The sequence below is a fragment of the Coregonus clupeaformis genome, chromosome 31 (assembly GCF_020615455.1).
Source record: "Coregonus clupeaformis isolate EN_2021a chromosome 31, ASM2061545v1, whole genome shotgun sequence".
NCBI lineage: Eukaryota > Metazoa > Chordata > Actinopteri > Salmoniformes > Salmonidae > Coregonus > Coregonus clupeaformis.
Window position 1 is genome coordinate 40,473,156 of NC_059222.1, and position 20,854 is coordinate 40,494,009.

General features: G+C 43.8%; 1 protein-coding gene across 2 annotated transcripts in view; it reads right to left on the reverse strand.

Moving 5' to 3' along the window:
* Nucleotides 1-20,854, reverse strand: part of LOC121547728 (RNA binding protein fox-1 homolog 3-like) — an 861,621-nt gene that overhangs the window by 261,055 nt on the left and 579,712 nt on the right. For both annotated transcript variants that reach the window (XM_045209896.1, XM_045209895.1), the window contains exon 5: nucleotides 15,720-15,844. In XM_045209896.1, coding sequence (XP_045065831.1) covers nucleotides 15,720-15,844 — 125 coding nt within the window. The remainder of the gene's footprint in view (nucleotides 1-15,719; nucleotides 15,845-20,854) is intronic.

The window sequence follows — 20,854 nt, forward strand, 5'->3', positions numbered from 1 at the left end:
TTCCTCTCATCCTTATCCATACCCGAGCCATCTCTCCCTGGTACCTTACATTACACAAACACCAACTCATTCTATGGAATGCATGCTGTAGGTTTTATCACCCAACCATTCATAAATCAATTGTCAGCTCCAGATACCCCTATCTCGAGTAATGCCCACATCCTTGACCACACTCCTAGACTAGCTGCAGTAGAGCTGGAGTAGAAACCATCCCTTTACAAAAACACAGCATTAGTAGACCAGTATGTGATTGTTAACTATTAATATTAAACAAAGCAGGTAAACATGTTACATGTAAATTTTTCTCTCACAGTGTGTGTGTTTGAGTGCGTGTGTGTGTGATGACCTCTCACATTGCCCCCATCGCAGTGGAAATACAATCAGATATAACACTCCAGAGCTCCATTCCCCAGGCATTTCCCTACACACCCCACAACACACACCTTATACCCCCCAACGGGCGAGGTACTCACCCAAAAATACATCATCATATCGGCCGAGGGCGAGAGGGGCAGCAGGGGGTGGAAGACAGGAATGTGGAGGGGGACCGGTGAGGCCAGCGCACTCTCCTTCCTTTTCTCTCTCTGTCTCTCCGACTGTTTTCCTTCTGTTGCTCCTTCTGCTGTTCCTCAGTCCGATTGTTCACTCGCTGGTTTTCTCCCTGGGTTCGCTACTTTGGTTGTGGGTTGGTTGTTTGTTTGTGAGTTGGTTGTTGAATTTTAGTGTCCGTCTGTCTCCGGAATGGTCAGTCTGGTTTTCTGGATGGTTCTATGAAGCGTGACAGAAATGCTCTCTGGTTCTCTGCTCCGCAGGCGACTCACTCCTGCTTGGATCTTTAGAAGACTCTTCTGCTCTCTGCCACAGGGAAAAAGGAGAGAGAAAGTACGAGAGAGAGAGAGAGAAAGAGAGAGAGGGAATGAGAAGAGAGAGAGAGAGAGAGGGGGAATGAGAAGAGAGAGAGAAAGAGAGAGAGGGAATGAGAAGAGAGAGAGAAAGAGAGAGAGGGAATGAGAAGAGAGAGAGAAAGAGAGAGAGGGAATGAGAAGAGAGAGAAGAAGCCGGGAGGCGTTGTTACTGTACCTCTCTCCTTTTTTATTTTTGTCTTTCCTTTCTGTAACTTGCCACCCTTCAACTTCAGCGCTCGCAGTTTGTTTCTTCCTTTTTGGTGTTCTATCCACTCTAATTTCCACCTATCTCACTCTAAATGATCTCTCTCTCTCTCTCTCTCTCTCTCTCTCTCTCTGTCTCTCTCTCACACTCTCAGTTCTCTCTCTCTCTCTCTCTCTCTCTCTCTCTCTCTCTCTTCTCTCTCACTTCTACTCTTTGCTGTATCAGAAGCTCAAGTCCAGTTCTGGGAGACTGGCGGGGCAGCAGGGGTGAGGGCTTGCTGGCATACCCAGGCTTTGTGCACCGAGGCTGGGATCCTTCACAGCGGAAGAGAATTTACACAGACGGTACAGTACCACAGCCCACCATGCAGTCAGGAGAGGGAGAGATGAGGCGAGGGAGGGAGGGGATAGTGAAAAAGAGGAGGGAGTGAGGGGAGGGGAGGGGAGGGCGAGACTGAGGTCTGCTGATGCTGCTGCTGGTACAGTAGCTAGATGCTGGAGGCTTGCTCTGTTTGCTCGTAGCTGGTTGAGACTGTTTGCTCGTAGCTGGTTGAGACTGTTTGCTCGTAGCTGGTTGAGACTGTTTGCTCGTAGCTGGTTGAGACTGTTTGCTCGTAGCTGGTTGAGACTGTTTGCTCGTAGCTGGTTGAGACTGTTTGCTCTTAGCTGATTGAGACTGTTTGCTTGTAGCTGGATGCGGTGAGTGGAGGTGGAGAAAGCTTGTTCCTCTGTAGCTGTAGTGGTGAGAAAGCCACAGGGTGGTAGAAGTGCAGTAGAGCTGGTGAGAGAGAGACTCAGTGTCTGTGGTTGTGGATATGGTCAAAAGCTAAAGAGAACTAACGTAGGGTTGTTCTCTAAGTTGCTGTGTTCAAAGATAGAGCCATCAAACCAAAACAGATGCAGAACCAGAGGGACTTGGTGACGGAAGAGAGAGAGAGAGAGAGAGAGAGAGAGAGAGAGAGAGAGAGAGAGAGAGAGAGAGAGAGAGAGAGAGAGAGAGAGAGAGAGAGAGAGAGAGAGAGAGAGAGTAGAAGAAGGAGGAGGAGGGGAGGAGAGGATCAAAGCCAGAGCTGCTTGTTTTCTTACTTGTTTTCTTTTGTTCCCTCCTTCTTTTTCTCCTCTGCAGAGGGAGAGGTGGGGAGCGAGGGATAGGAGGAGTAAAAGGCTTTGTTGGATTCAGCCTTACGGAGGGTTAGCCAATCACATGTCAGCCTGGGCTGAGGGAAAGGCAGGGTGAATAGTGGAGGCTGACAGGTCCTAGCTGTGTATGTGTGTGTGTGTGTGTGTGTGTGTGTGTGTGTGTGTGTGTGTGTGTGTGTGTGTGTGTGTGTGTGTGTGTGTGTGTAGAAAGAGCAGGGGGTGGGGGTTAGGGCTGGATGCAACACTGAGCTTGCCTCAGCAGATTTAGCCCTGTACAGTCAATATGCCACTGAGGCATTCCACTGTATTAACCTCTTAACTACCATATGCACACACACACACACACACACACACACACACACACACACACACACACAAGACACACACAGGTTTTACTGAGCTGAGACAGAGATCTCATTACCAACAGAACGCATTTACAGTATTTCTCTCAATTCTCTCATTCTCTCGTTTTCTACAGGCCTCTCTCTCTGTCTCTCCCTCCCTCCCTCCCTCCCTCCCTCCCTCCCTCTCTCTCTCTCTCTCCTAAGTACAGAATGATGAGTGGTAACCTGAATGTCACGTTTAGAATCTCTCACTTATGCTGGGATTCAATCCGATTGCGGGTTATAAGCATTGCAGCTTTTAAAGGCAATTTCCGATTGAGCCGACATATGTGACCGACCGGCTCAAATTGGTCTTATGTAGCAGAATTTGCAATTGTGTTTTTTATATTGGATAAAAGTAGAGACTCAGAGATACAATATGGTATATCATACACTGCATTTTTGAGGAACAATGGGAAAGTAATTCTGATTTGAAAGTTGATAAACTTGTAAACTCACTTTTGAGAAAATGGCCTTTGAATGTTTTGGTACCTACTGGAGAGCTCTTCTTTGTCTACACCCATTCAGCATTGTTCACACCCTCTTAAGCCAGCCCCACCCATCTCTTTAAGGATTCACATGTGAGGTCATGTGCTAAACAGTGAGTAGTGTAGTAAAGATTAAGACTAAAAGTGGTAAAAGTAGTAGCCTACAATAAGGAAAATTTCCAGGTAAACAGAAAGTGTCCAGATAAATATATTTTAAATAAATATTAGATAACGCTTACCCAGACACACTTGTCTAAATTGATGGGTCATGTGAAAGTAATGCTATAACCCCCAGCCACATCTTGCTAAGTGGATGGGTCTCTACAGAAGGTGTAAACGGTACAGCAAAATGGTTACTTGCATAGTAGCAATATCAGAACTAGATAGTGTCAATATAAATAAAATAATATACAGTATGTACAAGAACAATATCAATAAAGATATCAGTGATAGATGAGGTAGTTATATGCATACAATTAGGGGTAAAGTGGCAGAGCAGCAGGATAAAATACAATAAACAAATAGAACAGAGGCAGATAGTGCTGATAACTGGTCCGTCCGAACCACACATGAACAAGGGAATCTATATTCGGACAGCCTGTTTCTGTCCTGCCCTTGACTTTCGTGCAGGGCATGTGATGTCCCTAGCCTCTTCATCGCAAAACTCCCTGATCTTCTCAGAAATATAGACGTTTGTCTAGCTGTGTCCAGTCCAGGTGGTGCTTGTACAGGCAGACCGTCTATGGGAGGAAGCATGTCAGCGTTGCGCAGCAGAAGCTGTAAAACAGGAAATAACAAAACAAATTGAGAAGACATTACAACCTTGCACAACATCAATTCACCTCCCATGTTTAGATAAGAAGAATAACCTCATACAATGCAATGAAAATGATATTCACCTGAAGTGCTGGTACTGCTTGATCTGAGCTTTCCACCAAAGTGTTTGTGTCCTGGGTGGCGACCTGGTAATACCATTGCATTATCCTCTACGTAGTTGTGGATGAAGTTCACCACTCGCTGCAAGTCCTCATGCTTCAGGTGTAACCTGTGCTTGCTTGGGCCAACTCTCTTTCTGATGGGAGGCATTAGACCATTCTCCTTGTATGACTGGTGGAGGAGAGTCAGGCGTGTTCTACTGATGCTGAAAGACAAATTCCAGATACAAATATTTTAGCATTATTATACAATATATAGCCGTAATCACCATCAGACACACCTGGCTAACTTGATGGGTCGTCAGCTAGCTAGCTAACAGTAAGCTTTAACTTGCAGTCTTTTGTTTAGACATGTAGCTAACGAGCTAGCTAAACAATTAGCCATAATCCCAATCCATAGAGTACTAGCAATACAAACTGATTGTCATAGCTAGCTAAAATTAACCAAATAGGTTCAATGTTAGCTAGTTAGCTAGCTAACATTAGGCTATAACTAGCAATGTGAAATGGCATAATATCTGAAACTGTAGCTAGACTCTTACCCGTATACATGGATGAACGCTTCACGGCAGACTGCAACCCCTTTCATTAAATAAGACGTCCTGTGCCGTTTCCGTTTTGTTTGTACAGCTTGCTTGGCCCGTTGTGTCAAGTCACTCTGGTTCGTACTGACCGTGTGCAATGCCATAAGAATCGTCAGATCATCAGCCTTCTGTGTTCTGTTTTCGACTCCCTCTGCATTTGTAATCAAACACCAGAATTCTATTCATCTCCTTATCATCCTCTGCTCCTACCAGACATTCCACTGGTTTCAAAACTCGGTCAACTTCCTCCGTGACAACAACACTGTTGATCGCCGTTTCTTCCCCATCACTGTCATCAGAAGACTCTACAATGTATTCTTCAATGAAAATGTTTTTACCTAAATCAGGGATTTCCTCATTGTCTGATTCATTTTCAGAGAGAGTCAGCATGGTACCGGCGTCCTCCAGAAAGTACTCCATCACAACTTTTTCCCACTGACCTTTGTCGATAGTGGCTGATGAATTCAGGGCAGCAATGTTATTGAACACAGTAGCAACATATTTGCTGTTGCTAACATTATATATTTCTAAAAAATTGCAGTAGAAAGGAGTATCTACGCATAACAAGTAGCTCATTTTTTTCACACAAGATGCTACACCGCAGACCAATCTGAAACTCATCTCTCGGCATGTCCAGCCCACTCATTATCTCAGCCAATCATGGCTATCGGGAAGGTTCCTGTCTAGTTTTGTGGCTAAACTGACTAGGCTCGTAATTTAACAAATGTATTTGTATTTACAGATAACAAGTTTGTTATTAAGGCACATAAAAGTCCACATGTTCCAGAAAGCATTTCTGACAAAAAAATGAATTTTGATAAATAAATAAAACAATCAAACTGCTGTCCTGTGAAGTCGTGACTTGCGACATACACCTAGTTTCCTGAAACGGATCACATATGCAGCGTTTACCATTAATTGAAATCTCCACGAATACAGTAACATTACCTTTAAAAAACGCAATGCCTATAACCCGCAATCGGATTGAATCCCGGCCTTTCAGCACATCATCAAGTGAACCTCCAGTCCCCTGACCATTTTCTAATGTGTTAACATAATGGCATTTTTTGCAATGGGGTCTGAAATGATTGACACCCATGAGCAAAAATTAAATAAATAATTCAAATACTGAGCTATATTGTATGCTAAAAAGAATGGGAAATGATATTATTTTATACTAATAGAATTGCTCAGAGAAAGAGATTTGATTTAACAAGTAATATATTTTTTTTTCTCAAAAAGATAGAGGTCAAAATTATTAACACTCCAGTTTTCACCATTGGCACTTGGTTAAATGGCATTGACACTTTCATTGAAACCGGTGCTTTGATGAGATGACATGAAAATAGAGCTCTTTGGTCACCAGTGGTGGGTTTAGTGACGAAATAAGGATGCATAAGAAGAAAATAACCCCATACCTACAGTAAAATATGGTGGTGGATGTTTGATGTTATGGGGCTATTTTGCTTCCACTGGTCCTGGGGCCCTTGTTAAGGTCAATGGCATCATGAACTTTACCCAGAACAGGATATTTTTGCCAAAAACCTGGTTGCCTCTGCCAGGAGGCTGAAACTTGGCTGCAAGTGACTCTTCCAGCAAGACAATAACCCCAAGCACACATCAACATCTACAGGAAATGGTTAATTGACCAAAAAAACAACATTTTGCAATGGTCATCTCAGTCTCCGGACTTGAATCCCATTGAAAACCTGGGGTTTGAATTATAGAGGGTAGTCTATAAGCGCAGACGGACAACTTTATATTACTTGTTAAACAAAATCCATTTTTCTGAGCAAATGTATTAGAAGAAAATATTATAATCTCCTAATTTTTTGCATTCAATATAGCTCAGTAATTGAATTATTTATTCATTTTTGCTCATCTTTATCAAGGGTATCAATCATTTCAGACCCCACTGTATATCTCATTGAAAAATACACTTCCATTCACCATAATAAGTTCCATTCACCATACGTTCCATTCACCATAATAAGTTCCATTCACCATAATAAGTTCCATTCATCATACGTTCCATTCACCATAATAAGTTCCATTCACCATACGTTCCATTCACCATAATAAGTTCCATTCACCATAATAAGTTCCATTCATCATACGTTCCATTCACCATAATAAGTTCCATTCATCATACGTTCCATTCACCATAATAAGTTCCATTCACCATAATAAGTTCCATTCACCATAATAAGTTCCATTCATCATACGTTCCATTCACCATAATAAGTTCCATTCATCATACATTCCATTCACCATAATAAGTTCCATTCACCATAATAAGTTCCATTCATCATACGTTCCATTCACCATACTTTCCATTCACCATAATAAGTTCCATTCACCATACGTTCCATTCACCATAATAAGTTCCATTCATCATACGTTCCATTCACCATAATAAGTTCCATTCATCATACGTTCCATTCACCATAATAAGTTCCATTCACCATAATAAGTTCCATTCACCATAATAAGTTCCATTCATCATACGTTCCATTCACCATACGTTCCATTCACCATAATAAGTTCCATTCACCATAATAAGTTCCATTCACCATACGTTCCATTCACCATAATAAGTTCCATTCACCATAATACGTTCCATTCATCATACGTTCCATTCACCATATGTTCCATTCACCATAATAAGTTCCATTCACCATACGTTCCATTCACCATAATAAGTTCCATTCACCATAATAAGTTCCATTCACCATACGTTCCATTCACCATAATAAGTTCCATTCACCATACGTTCCATTCGCCATACGTTCCATTCACCATATGCATACCCACATGCATGTATATTATACAACAGTCAATAAGGATTTGAGGGCTTTAGCTCTCAACCCCCTCTCTTCTCTCCCTCTATCTTTCACCCTCTCTCTCACACATATTTCCCTCTCTGTTCTTCCCCAGCAACTCAGATTAAAAGAAAACATTTTCTTATCAAATCCTGGAGTCTATTTCTGGTCTGGCTCATGAATAAGTTAGTCGAGAGCTGCATGTGCATAGTGAGCTAATGCACGAGATGTGTGTGTGTGTGTGTGTGTGTGTGTGTGTGTGTTTGTATGTGTGTGTTTGTATGTTTGTGTTGAGTCGAGAGTCAATGTTCTTTTTAGCAGTAATGGACAGGATGTTATTTTCAGGGTTTTCAAGTACCTGAGCATCTAAAGTACCTGAGGGTCATGTCTGCTGTCATCTGCTGTTATCCCCACATTGACCGATTTGAAATATTATGAATGTGAAATGAATTGAATGTCAATATTGTTCTGAGTAATGTGATGTGTGTTTACAGTGGCAGCTGCACATTATTGTGTTTGAGAGAACCTACAAGAGAGAGAGGGAGAGAGAGAGAGAGAGAGAGAGAGAGAGAGAGAGAGAGAGAGAGAGAGAGAGAGAGAGAGAGAGAGAGAGAGAGAGAGAGAGAGAGAGAGAGAGAGAGAGAGAGAGAGAGAGAGAGAGAGAGAGAGAGAGAGAGAGAGAGAGAGAGAGAGAGAGAGAGAGAGAGAGGGAGAGAGAGAGAGAGAGAGAGAGAGAGAGAGAGAGAGAGAGAGAGAGAGAGAGAGAGAGAGAGAGAGAGAGAGAGAGAGAGAGAGAGAGAGAGAGAGAGAGAGAGAGAGAGCCACGGTCTGGGAACAGACATGGAACCAGAGTCAACAACCAACCCTCCTTCCCAGAAGGAGTCTGTTCCCAGTCTGACACCGTGCCAGCCTCTTTCTCTCAGCCTCTCTCTGCTCCTCTAGCTCCACCAGGCTCCCATGTCTCTCAGCTCCACCAGGCTCCTTGGTCTCTCAGCTCCGCTAGGCTCCCAGGTCTCTCAGCTGCTAGTGTGCAGTACATAGGGAATTGGGTGCCATTTAGGAAATCCCCAGTTTTTCTACCATCTCCTCTTCTCAGCCCCAACCATTTCCTAGCCCCCTCTGTCACCCTCTACCAACCATATTCTCACTGTAAAGCAGCCTCTCAGCCAACAGTGTGCTATCTATCTAACCGCCTTAGCCAACTGGCCCTTCCCTGTTTCTCCAAGCCCTGTGGGCTGGTGCTGGATGGTATCGGTCCTGGCTCCCTGGTTCTGGCACTAGTAGCCTATCAGCTCACCTGAGCACCTGGCCAAACTGCAGAATGAGTGGTTGGATTCATCCACCTCAAGTGTTGCATATCGGCCAGACTGTGTTTGTGTGTGTGTGTGTGTGTGCGTGCGTGTGTGTGTCAGTCAGCCAGCCAGCCAGCCAGCCAGCCAGCCAGCCAGCCAGCCAGCCGGTCAGTGTTGTCTCTTAATTACAGGTTTGCTAGTGTTGGCCAGCTTCAGGTGAAGACATCTGGGAGGCAGCTTCCTTCTCCATCACACCTCCCTGAAAATAATGCTGCCACCGACGTTTTTAAAGGAGGGATGTAGAGAGAGAGGGAGAGAGCGAGAAAGAGAGGAAAGAGAGACAGGGAGAGATAGAGAAATAGAGAGAGATCGCCTTTATTTGCCAAATACATTTGCAATTCCTGTACATGTATTTGGCAGATAAAGGTGATTTTGATCACAAGGATAAAAAAGGGCCTAAAATGATGTAATCATTTTAATAATCATAATTTTCTCAGAGGTTGTTTGTTATACAAATGCCAAAACAATCTGAGATACCCAAAATATTTTGTGGCTGTCCTGGCACGGAATCGCCTTCTAAAGTGAAGCTTCAGCATTGCTCATTCTGTCCCATGGAAGACCCACACCTACACATGCTTTACCTACCACCACTAATGAGTTGATAGACGGAGAGGTACAGTGCAGCGCTGAGCAGTGTGTCAGCAGTGTGTCAGCAGTAATTAAGGGTGTGTGTAACATAATAACACAGGCAGGTCTAGCAGAGAATCCTGGAGATATGAGCTGTCCTTGGAACGCAAACACGCCTAACGAGGTTATGAGGCAAAGGAGAATGGTTACCTTATAGTCAGCAGCTGTCAGCCCCCAAAACACACACACACACACTTCTTTTTCTATCCCTAAAATTGATTTCCGGTATGGCGACCGTGAAGTAGTCTGTTGAAGGTGATCCGTTGCCTTTCTTTACTGAAATATGCCTCTTAAATAGAAATCAACTTGACTCTAGAGTCAAGAAATAACTGAAACGTTATGTTGGCAACTGCATGCTATGGCAAATGCTAGATCTATAAATAGTGACCGTGGACCAACTAGCTGACGACTCGACTAAAGTGAGTTTAGAGTCACTACTAACAGAAATTCGCCCTGGTAACGAGAAACTGTCTAAGCAGATGAAGAAAATATCCGATGATGCCAAAAAAATCTAAACTGATATGACAGAACTGGGCAAACGCGCGGAGAAGGCCGAATCCGGGTTAACCCTGGAGGAAATCATAGTAAACCGGGTTAACCCTGGAGGAAATCACACGAGAAAAGCTCCAGTAAACCGAGGATGAACTAAAATACATAATTATGAGGCTTACAGAAAGATTTGAACGGGACGGAGGACTTCAGCCGCCGTTCAAATCTTTGTTTGGTAAATTTCCCCGAAAGCTGTGGAACAACCGGAATGGAAGAATTCCTGGAAAGGGTAATAGCACAACAACTGGGCCAGGAGAACTTCACATGGGGCACATCGAACTGGCTGCCCGAGAGGGGACACCAGCAGCAAACCAAGGGGCATCATCGCAAGGTTCCTTAACTATAGGGACCAAGATGAAGTTCTATGACTGGCCATCAAAGCCAAAATGTCAGGAGTCGGAACTTTGATGTATGAGGGCCATCGGATCTACATCAATGCCGACATGAGCAGAGACCTCCACATGAAATGCAGAGAATTCAACCCCATAAAGAAAAACAAATCCCGTTCTCTTTGGTGTATCCCGCACATCTACGGCTCAAATGGAAAGAAAGAAACATCACACTGAAATCAGCAAAATAACCTAACTGATTCCTGGATAACTTGGACATGGAGAATGGTGGAAATGGCAATGAACGAAATGTATAGTCTACAGGACAGCCTCTCAATAGACGATGTACGACCGATGGGGCACTGGACTATTGATCTGTTTAGGCTACTTAAATGAGGAGAACGATGGACTGTTACAGCTCACCACATCATAGACTCAGAACACAAATGTATGTGTTGCTAATGCCGTCACTCACAAGCCTATTGACAAACACAGCACCACTCAGGCCATCTATCTAAATGAATAACACTTTAATGACTATTGGCCATGTAGGCTAAATGGTAAACCTATTAATTGGTAGGCTATAGCCATGATCTACTTGTTAAAGTAAGGCACTGACAAGTGAACAAGAAAACATGATGATTGCTATGATCTAGACAATTATTTTTGAATTCTCCCCAGCCGATTGGCTATAATGGCCTGAGTGGGTGGGAAGAATTTAAATGGCCCAGACTTGAAAAAAGACTGGGAGAGATCAAATTTCATACAGCATAAGACACTGAAATTGTAAGCACACAGTACTTTTATTCCATTGCTCTGTCTCTCTCTCTCTCTCTCTCTCTCTCTCTCTCTCTCTCTCTCTCTCTCTCTCTCTCTCTCTCTCTCTCTCTCTCTCTCTCTCTCTCTCTCTCTCTCTCTCTCTCTCTCTCTCTCTCTCTCTCTCTCTCTCTCTCTCTCTCTCTCTCTCTCTCTCTCCAACCCTTCCTTCATTTTTTAAATTGTATTTTGTAATTTACTTTTGCCTGAATTGAAATCAATGTGGGCAGCATGATATCATCACGTGTCGATGACCCTTTTCTTTTTTATTGTCCCATAGAAAGCACAGTGAGTGAGTGTTAATGAATTGGTTGAATGAATGTTGAAGATGTTACAAGTCACTATACATCCCTGCTCTTAATGATTCACCCCGTCTGTCCCCCAATGGGTCAAGATGAGTCCGCCCCACATGTGGTTGCAATGGCGCTGTAGGCTACTCCGGTGGTTATAGGACTGCACCTGTTTGCATTTATTTCACTGGAGAAGTATAGGGAGAATTGAATGAATTTCTCTCTTTAATATACTATAATGATGCCCGATGCCTAATGCCTAATTAATTGAATTAATTGGATTCTCAATGAACACAGTGATGGCAGTGCTTTTTATGTTGTTTGTCTCTTGTTATTGACCCAGAGAGGATAACCTTTTCCTATCACACTGGCCAGGAAAAATCATTAATATTTACTTTCAGAGTGTTTCATCTACACTATGTATACACAAGTATGTGGACACCCCTTCAAATTAGTGGATTCGGCTATTTCAGCCACACCCGTTTCTGACAGGTGTATAAAATCGATCACACTATGCAATCTCCATAGACAAATATTGGCAGTAGAATGGTCAGTTCGTCAAATTTCTGTCCTGCTAGAGCTGCCCTGGTCAACTGTAAATCCTGTGCTTGTGAAGTGGAAGCAGCTCAGCCGAGAAGTAGTAGGCCACACCACAGAACGGGACCGCAGAGTGTTTAAGCGTGTTTGTAGCGCGTAAATACTGACCTCACTAATTCTCTTGTAGCTGAATGGAAGAAAATCCCTGCAGCAATGTTCCAACATCTAGTGAAAGCCTTCCCAGAAGAGTGGAGGCTGTTTTGTCTTGTCTATTACACACACCTGGTTCATATCCCCTCATTAGTACGTGTATAAGTGTTCCCTCTGCCCTCATTGTCCTTGTGGGTGATTGTTTATTGTGAGGAGAGAGTAGCTCGGTTGAGCACCGTGTATTTTGTATTGCCGGGGTATATTTTCCCCGTGTGCCTGTTTGATGCATTTCTGCGTAACTCTGTATTCCGGAATAAACTCTGTATTCTGTGATTTACCCTCCTGCGCCTAACTCCTTCAAATCACCCATTATTTTGAAATGAGATGTTCAAGGTGTCCACATACTTTTTGTCATGTAGTGTATCCCTGACCCAGACAGGACACTAATAATCATTGTATTTACTTCACACACACTAATTATACTAGTTGACTGGACAAATAGCATGGACATATAGTACTGACACTCAGTGGTTGGGAATGGGAATGGGAATGGGGAGCGACCCAGACCCACCTACTGTCGGAGATTACACATACTGACCCCTACAAAAAAATATATATATATACAGTGCATTCGGAAAGTATTACGGGGCATTTTGTGTAGATTGATGAGAGAAAAAAAAACATATTTAATCAATTTTAGAGGGGGAGTATAAAAATATATATACTAAATATATTTCATTATAAATTGTTTTTGGCCTTACTGCTATTAGCCCATACAAACACATTGAATAACAGATTTACTACATGGAACAACAGATCTAAAGGAAGTTTGTTCTGAAGTGTCTGTGCTATATCTGAGACACACACACACACACACACACGCACGCACGCACGCACGCACGCACGCACGCACGCACGCACGCACGCACGCACGCACGCACGCACGCACGCACGCACACACACACACACACACACACACACACACACACACACACACACACACACACACACACACACACACACAGACAAATGAGGCTATGTTCCACATCATTGACATCATTCTCACTTTAACCTTCTACTACTTCAGTAAAAATATTCCATATTAAACAGGCTTTCATAACCACACACACACACTCCAACCCCCCACAACCACACACACACACCCACACCCACACACCAAAACCCCCCACACCCACACCCACACACACACACCCCAACCCCCCACAACCACACACACACACCCACACCCACACACCCCAACCCCCCACAACCACACCCACACAACGCAACTCCCCATATCCACACACAACGCAACCCCCCTCACCCACCCACCCACCCACACACATAACCCTACTCATTAGCCTTGTAGTGCTTTTGCCTCCATCATCAGTTCTGGGTGTATAATAAAGTCAATGGAGCATCACTCTCCCCCCTCTCGCTCTCTCCCCTCTCTCCCTCCATCCCCCTCTCTCTCTCTCTCTCTCTCTCTCTCTCTCTCTCTCTCTCTCTCTCTCTCTCTCTCTCTCTCTCTCACTCTCCCCCTCTCTCTCTCTTCCCCCCTCTCTCCCTCCATCCCCCTCTCTCTCTCTCTGTCTGTCTGCAGTAGATCAGAGGATCTTAATTACTTAGCCCTATGAAAGAGGAGACCAGTCATTGGTTCAGAACAACTGCCTCTGATTCCCAGGAATCACTAACTCTACTCCCTATTGTAGCGAGAATGGTCAAGCAAGTCTTCATTGTGATTTTAAGGGTGACTCCAAGTCCTTCCCTTATACTTCTTCTTTATGTATGAACAACACACATTCACACGCACGCACGCACGCGCACACACTCACACACACACACACACACACACAGACACACACACACACACACACACACAGACACACACACACAGACACACACACACACACACACACACACAGACACACACACACAGACACACACACACACACACACACACACACACACACACACACACACACACACAGACAGATACACACACACAGACACACATATTGCCGCAGGAAGTAGGGGTGCTAAGGGTGCTGCATTCTGAAAAATCTGAATTTTATAACAAATATTGAAAAATAATAATAATTAGAAAAGTAGTGCACTGGGTCTTTACTAGTCCTCTATTAGCGAACCGATGTAGCCCTTAGTAGCGCCGGCAGATTTTTCCTTCCAGCCCCCCCTGTCGTTGATAAATAATCCTCTGAAACTATAAACCGCGGCTATACACACACACACACACACACACACACACACACACACACACACACACACACACAAACAGGTTAGACTGCCCTAAAGCAGAGTTGGGCCCAGTGTCATATTCCTCCATTATATACAAACACATTGCAATATTAAAACGAGAGCTATGCCACGGACAGCTGTTCAGTTTGACATCTATTTCATTTCTATGCCGTCTCTCCAACCCTGTGCTTCAACAGCTGCACTGAATCATTTAACGTGTGTGTGTGTGTCTATGTGTGTGTGTGTGTGTGTGTGCCTGTGTCTGTCAGAGTGTTCTTACGTCAGAGTCTCTGTGTGTGTGTGTTTGTGTGTGTGTGTGTGTGTGTGTGTGAGTGTGAGCCATCGAGTGTCTGTATCAATAAAATATAGACCTAGCTCGTAAAATGTTTTATGATATCAGCTGCTATATAAATATTCACAATTAAATATTCAGAACTCTGAGGATACATATTGGATTGAATAATAAAACATGACGTCAAACCAATGTAATCATAAAAGGACATGAAAGTCAATGAATATGTAACCAAAATAGCCTCAATCACCAGTCATATAAGGTCTGGGAAACACTACCAGATGTTCAAAATGATAATGTCGTAAAACATCTCACATTTAACGATCTGACTTTGTTATTTAAAATTGTTGAATCTTTACATCTTGTTCCTCTTGTGAATCAATAGATTGAACCATGCTCATTTCACACACACACACCAGCTTCAATACCTCAGTTTACCCAATTTGAGATTTTTTTTAAACAATCCTTAACTTCAATATTCCGCAAGCAAATGTCCTCTGACATCAATATCTATCCAAACAATAACATTAATCAAATTTCAATAAAACAGAGGCTCACTATCACACACTGGCATGTTCAAGATTGCAGTTTAATTCAAGTGAATTTAATTACCACCCACTAATAAATATTAAATCAGCTTGTGTAGAGGCATGATGAATCCAATACATTATTTACACATAATTATCCTGAAATCAAAAACTCTCACACATATTGACAATTGACTGCATAGAGAGATATCAACACACTGTTGAGAATGTGGTAGCAGAGAAGAACTCAAAAATGCACAATCATTGTCAAGAAGAACTACAATATCCACAATCCCATGCATCTCAGAGAGCCAACCAGACACCAACAACACCAGATCGCAGTAACATCCCAGGACCAATCTGAGAGATGGAACAACACAAATTCAATATTTATTTTGTGTGGTAAAACCACGACAGCGGTGGCAACGGCCGACCACGATGGAGCAGAGACTAATGACGTCACTGTAAGTGACAACAGAGCCAGAGAGGAAGGAAGGACGGAAGGAGGGGAAGTAGGACGCCCCAAAACTCACCAGTCTGTTGACAAGGGGTACCCCGAAATGCCAGATGTGCTCGTTGAGCAGGCCGCTGTACACCACGTTGCCAAAGAGAGCAATAGTTCCGTGCTGCTTACACAAGCCACTTCCTGGTTTGGTTTCTATGGAGATAGAGATACATGAGAGTTATGTAAATATATTGATAAATATGCAGAAATACATCAAATGCAATGTCATACAATATATAAAAAGCAGGTAAAAAGTTAAGAAGATATACAGAGGGTTGACGTTGAGGAAGCGCAAGTGTCTAACCCACGCTCATTGGCAATTTTGACTTGTAAAAACCGCCGCTCTGCTATTTTCCAACCTTTGACCCAGGGTTGGTAATTTACCTGTCTAATATCAGCTTGCTTGTGCTGAGATGAGAGGGGTGGAAATATTGTAGGTGTGTCCTTAAAACCAAATTGACCATTTCGGGCAGTGCAACTAGAGATATTTAAGACTGAACAAAAACTGGTTTTAGCAATAATACATGTTGGTTATGGCAGCGATTTAGCCAGCGGAGCCACACAGTAGCCTAACCAGCGGCATATCATCAATGTTTTATTAAAATATCCCCCTTTAGAGCAGCAAAACAGTCAACAATCATTCCCCTTATTTCTGTGGATTGGACATTATTTTTGTCCAGCTTCTGTGAAAAGTTTGAACTCATTAAGTGCAATGCCCATTGAATGAAAGGTGTCAGTGACTGTGGAAAAGTGTGTTAAGGAACATCAAGTTGTTATTATTGTTGTAGGTTTATATATTAAAAATGAAAAAAAAATGAAAAAATCTTCCACTTTCCTCTGTCGGACCTGTCATAGCAAATTCCAGAAGGGTGTTAAGAAGCGCGATTTGGCGGAAACATGATCTTACAGATAATTTGCCGCCCGAGCCCGTTGGGGAGTTACAGCGATGAGACAAGATCGAAAAAGGGGGTAAAGTACAACAACAAAAAATTATAATATTAGAAGGATTTACTGTAGTGAGAAGTCGATGGCTCACAGTGCAATTTCGGAGCCATCTACACTTTCCGAAGGAGTGCAAATTATCTGTAAGATGGCTCCATGATGTTTATACAACTTGAAGCAACCACATATTTTGCCATGGAGCATGTTCTGATTGGCCACTGATTGGCTTCGACACACCTGCAACTAATAATTCATCATAACCCAGCCCTTTCGCGCCGTCGCCAGCTACTGCGCCCATAATTCCCGCTGTGAAAATAGCAAAAATATTTCTGACACACCTTGGACAATAGCGCTACCATCAATTCTAAGATTTACCGTTTTGGGCGCAGTAGGGTTTGTTAAAATAGAGCCCAGAGAGAGAGAGAGAGAGAGAGAGAGAAAGAAAGAGACAGAGACAGAGAGAGAGAGACATAGACAGAGAGAGAGAGAGAGAGAGAGACAGAGAGAGACAGAGAGACAGAGAGACAGAGAGAGAGAGAGAGAGAGAGAGAGATAGAGAGAAAGAGAGAGACAGAGAGACAGAGAGAGAGAGAGAGAGAGAGAGAGAGAGAGAGAGAGAGAGAGAGAGAGAGAGAGAGAGAGAGAGAGAGAGAGAGAGAGAGAGAGAGAGACATAGACAGGTGGAGGTAAGGCAGGTGGAGCTGGAACAGCAGGTTATTTCACTCAGCACAGACCCAGACAAACACACCAAACACACCAAGACAGTCGTGAAGAGGGCACGACAAAGCCTATTCCCCCTCAGGAGACTAAAAAGATTTGGCATGGGTCCTCAGATCCTCAAAAAATTCTACAGCTGCACCATCGAAAGCATCCTGACTGGTTGCATCACCGCCTGGTATGGCAACTGCTTGGCCTCCGACCGCAAGGCACTACAGAGGGTAGTGCGTACGGCCCAGTACATCACTGGGGCAAAGCTTCCTGCCATCCAGGACCTCTATACCAGGCGGTGTCAGAGGAAGGCCCTCAAAATTGTCAAAGACTCCAGCCACCATAGTCATAGACTGTTCTCTCTGCTACCGCACGGCAAGCGGTACCGGAGTGCCAAGTCTAGGTCCAAAAGACTTCTCAACAGCTTCTACTCCCAAGCCATAAGACTCCTGAACAGCTAATCATGGCTACCCGGACTATTTGCACTGCCCCCCCACCCCATCCTTTTTACGCTGCTGCTACTCGGTTAAGTATTTATGCATAGTCACTTTAACTCTACCCACATGTAGATATTACCTCAACTACCTCAACTAGTCGGTGCCACCGCACATTGACTCTGCAACGGTACCCCCCTGTATATATAGCCTCCCTACTGTCACTTTATTTTACTTCTGCTCTTTTTTTTCTCAACACTTTTTTTTGTTGTTGTTTTATTTTAACTTTTTTTGTTTAAAATAAATGCACTGTTGGTTAAGGGCTGTAAGTAAGCATTTCACTGTAATGTCTGCACCTGTTGTATTCGGCGCATGTGACCAATAAAATTTGATTTGATTTGATTTGATTTGATTTGACAACAGTCCAGCACAACAACACCCCCTTAACTAGACCTGAATAGATGGAGGTGGAGAGAGACATATCTGCACTCTGGACTGTGGTGAGACAACATCAACAGGAGAAAGAGCAGGAGCAGGAGAAGAACAGAGCACCTGAGGAGAGAATCAGAGAGCTGGAGGAGAAGGTGAGAACGATGACGGGTGACAGAGAACAACCCGATAGAGAGCTGGACACCCGCAGAGAAACCAGCAGAACAGCCCACCTCAGATCCTAATCAAAGTCTGGCTACTGCAGCAGAACAGTACACCCTAGACCCTGACCATAGCCTCGACATCACAGCCGGAAAAATAAATAAAGAACCCCAAGCCCAGGGGATTCCAACCCCTCTGAGCACCCCCCATGTCAGCCACCCTGATAGACCTCCTGACGACCCCCCCACACCCACTGATGACATACACAAGCCACAGAATGTACTCCTTATGGACTCAAATGGGAAATACATACAAGAAAATAAACGTTTTCCCAAACACACAGTGTCTAAACACACAGTGTATAGACCTTCTGTCTGAGGACCAACTAGGATCACCCAGCCACATAATAATACACACAGGCACACACGACCTGAGAACACAGCAGGAAAGTGTGGCCACAGCACTCAAGGTAGTGATAGAAAAAGCTTCTTCTACTTTCCCCAACGCACAAGTGGTTATCTCCACCCTGCTACCATGACGACTTCCACCCTTCTACCATATAACGGGTAAACGCAAGTATTTCCTGTGACTGTGCCTCAAAACCAAATGTCTACCTGGCCCACCACTCCACCCTGGGCTTGACCAGGTCCACCTATACAAGGCAGCAGTGCCCACCTTCACCCGGACCCTAAAGGATATCGCCCTCAACCGCAGACCCAACACCTCACACAGGAGCAACAAATCAACAGACACCCCGCCCAGACCAACGAGACACTCTCCCAGACCTGCGGGACTCTCTCATCCTGGAATATCCAAGGCCTTTCATCTGCCTTTGGCCTAAAGAGCAGGAACCTGGACTTCACCAAAGAAATCGGAAATACAGACATTGTCATCCTACAAGAAACATGGTATAGAGGAGATGGACCCACTGGTTGCCCTCTAGGTTACAGAGAGCTGGTAGTCCCATCCATCAAACTACCAGGTGTGAAACAGGGAAGGGCCTCAGGGGGTATGCTAATTTGATATAGAGCAGACCTAACTCACTCTATTACATTAGTCAAAACAGGAACATTTTACATTTGGCTAGAAATTCAAATGGAAATTATCTCAACAGAGAAAGAAATGTCCTCCTGTGTGCTACCTATATCACCCCACTAGAATCCCCATACTTTAATAAAGACAGCTTCTCCATCCTGGAGGGAGAAATCAATAATTTCCAGACCCAGGGACATGTCCTAGTCTGTGGTGACCTAAATGCCAGAACTGGACAAGAACCTGACACCATCAGCACACAGGGGGACAAACACCTACAGGGAGGTGACAGCATTCCCTCCCCCATATGCCCCCCTAGGCACAACTACGACAACATAACCAACAAAAACGGGTCACAACTCCTGCAGCTCTGTCGCACGCTGGGTATGTACATAGTCAATGGTAGGCTTCAAGGGGATTCCTATGGTAGGTACACCTATAGCTCATCTCTTGGCAGTAGTACTGTAGACCGTGGGGTGAGACAGGGCGCAGTATAAGCCACACCCTCTTCAACATATATATCAACGAATTGACGAGGGCACTAGAACAATCTGCAGTACCTGGCCTCACCCTACTGGAATGAAGTCAAATTTCTGCTGTTTGCTGATGATCTGGTGCTTCTGTCACAAACCAAGGAGGACCTACAGCAGCACCTAGACCTTCTGCACAGATTCTGTCAGACCTGGGCCCTGACAGTAAATCTCAGTAAGACAAAAATAATCGTGTTCCAAAAAAGGTCCAGTTGCCAGGACCACAAATACAAATTCCATCTAGACACCGTTGCCCTAGAGCACACAAAAAACTATACATACCTCGGGCTAAACATCAGCGCCACAGGTAACTTCCACAAAGCTGTGAACGATCTGAGAGACAAGGCAAGAAGGGCCTTCTATGCCATCAAAAGGAACATAAATTCGCCATACCAATTAGGATCTGGCTAAAAATACTTGAATCAGTTTTAGAACCCACTGCCCTTCATGATTATGAGGTCTGGGGTCCAATCACCAACCTAGAATTCACAAAATGGGACAAACACCAAATTGAGACCCTGCATGCAGAATTCTGCAAAAATATCCTCAGTGTACAACGAAAAACATCAAATAATGCATGCAGAGCAGAATTAGGCCGATACCCACTAATTATCAAAATCCAGAAAAGAGCCGTTAAATTCTATTACCACTTAAAAGGAAGCAATTCCCAAACCTTCCATAACAAAGCCATCACCTACAGAGAGATGAACTTGGAGAAGAGTCCCCTAAGCAAGCTGGTCCTGGGGCTCTGTTCACAAACACAAACAGACCCCACAGAGCCCAAGGACAACAACACAATTAGACCCAACCAAGTCATGAGAAAACAAAAAGAGAATTACTTGACACATTGGAAATAATTTACAAAAACGGAGCAAACTAGAATTCTATTTGGCCTGAAACAGAGAGTACACAATGGCAGAATACCT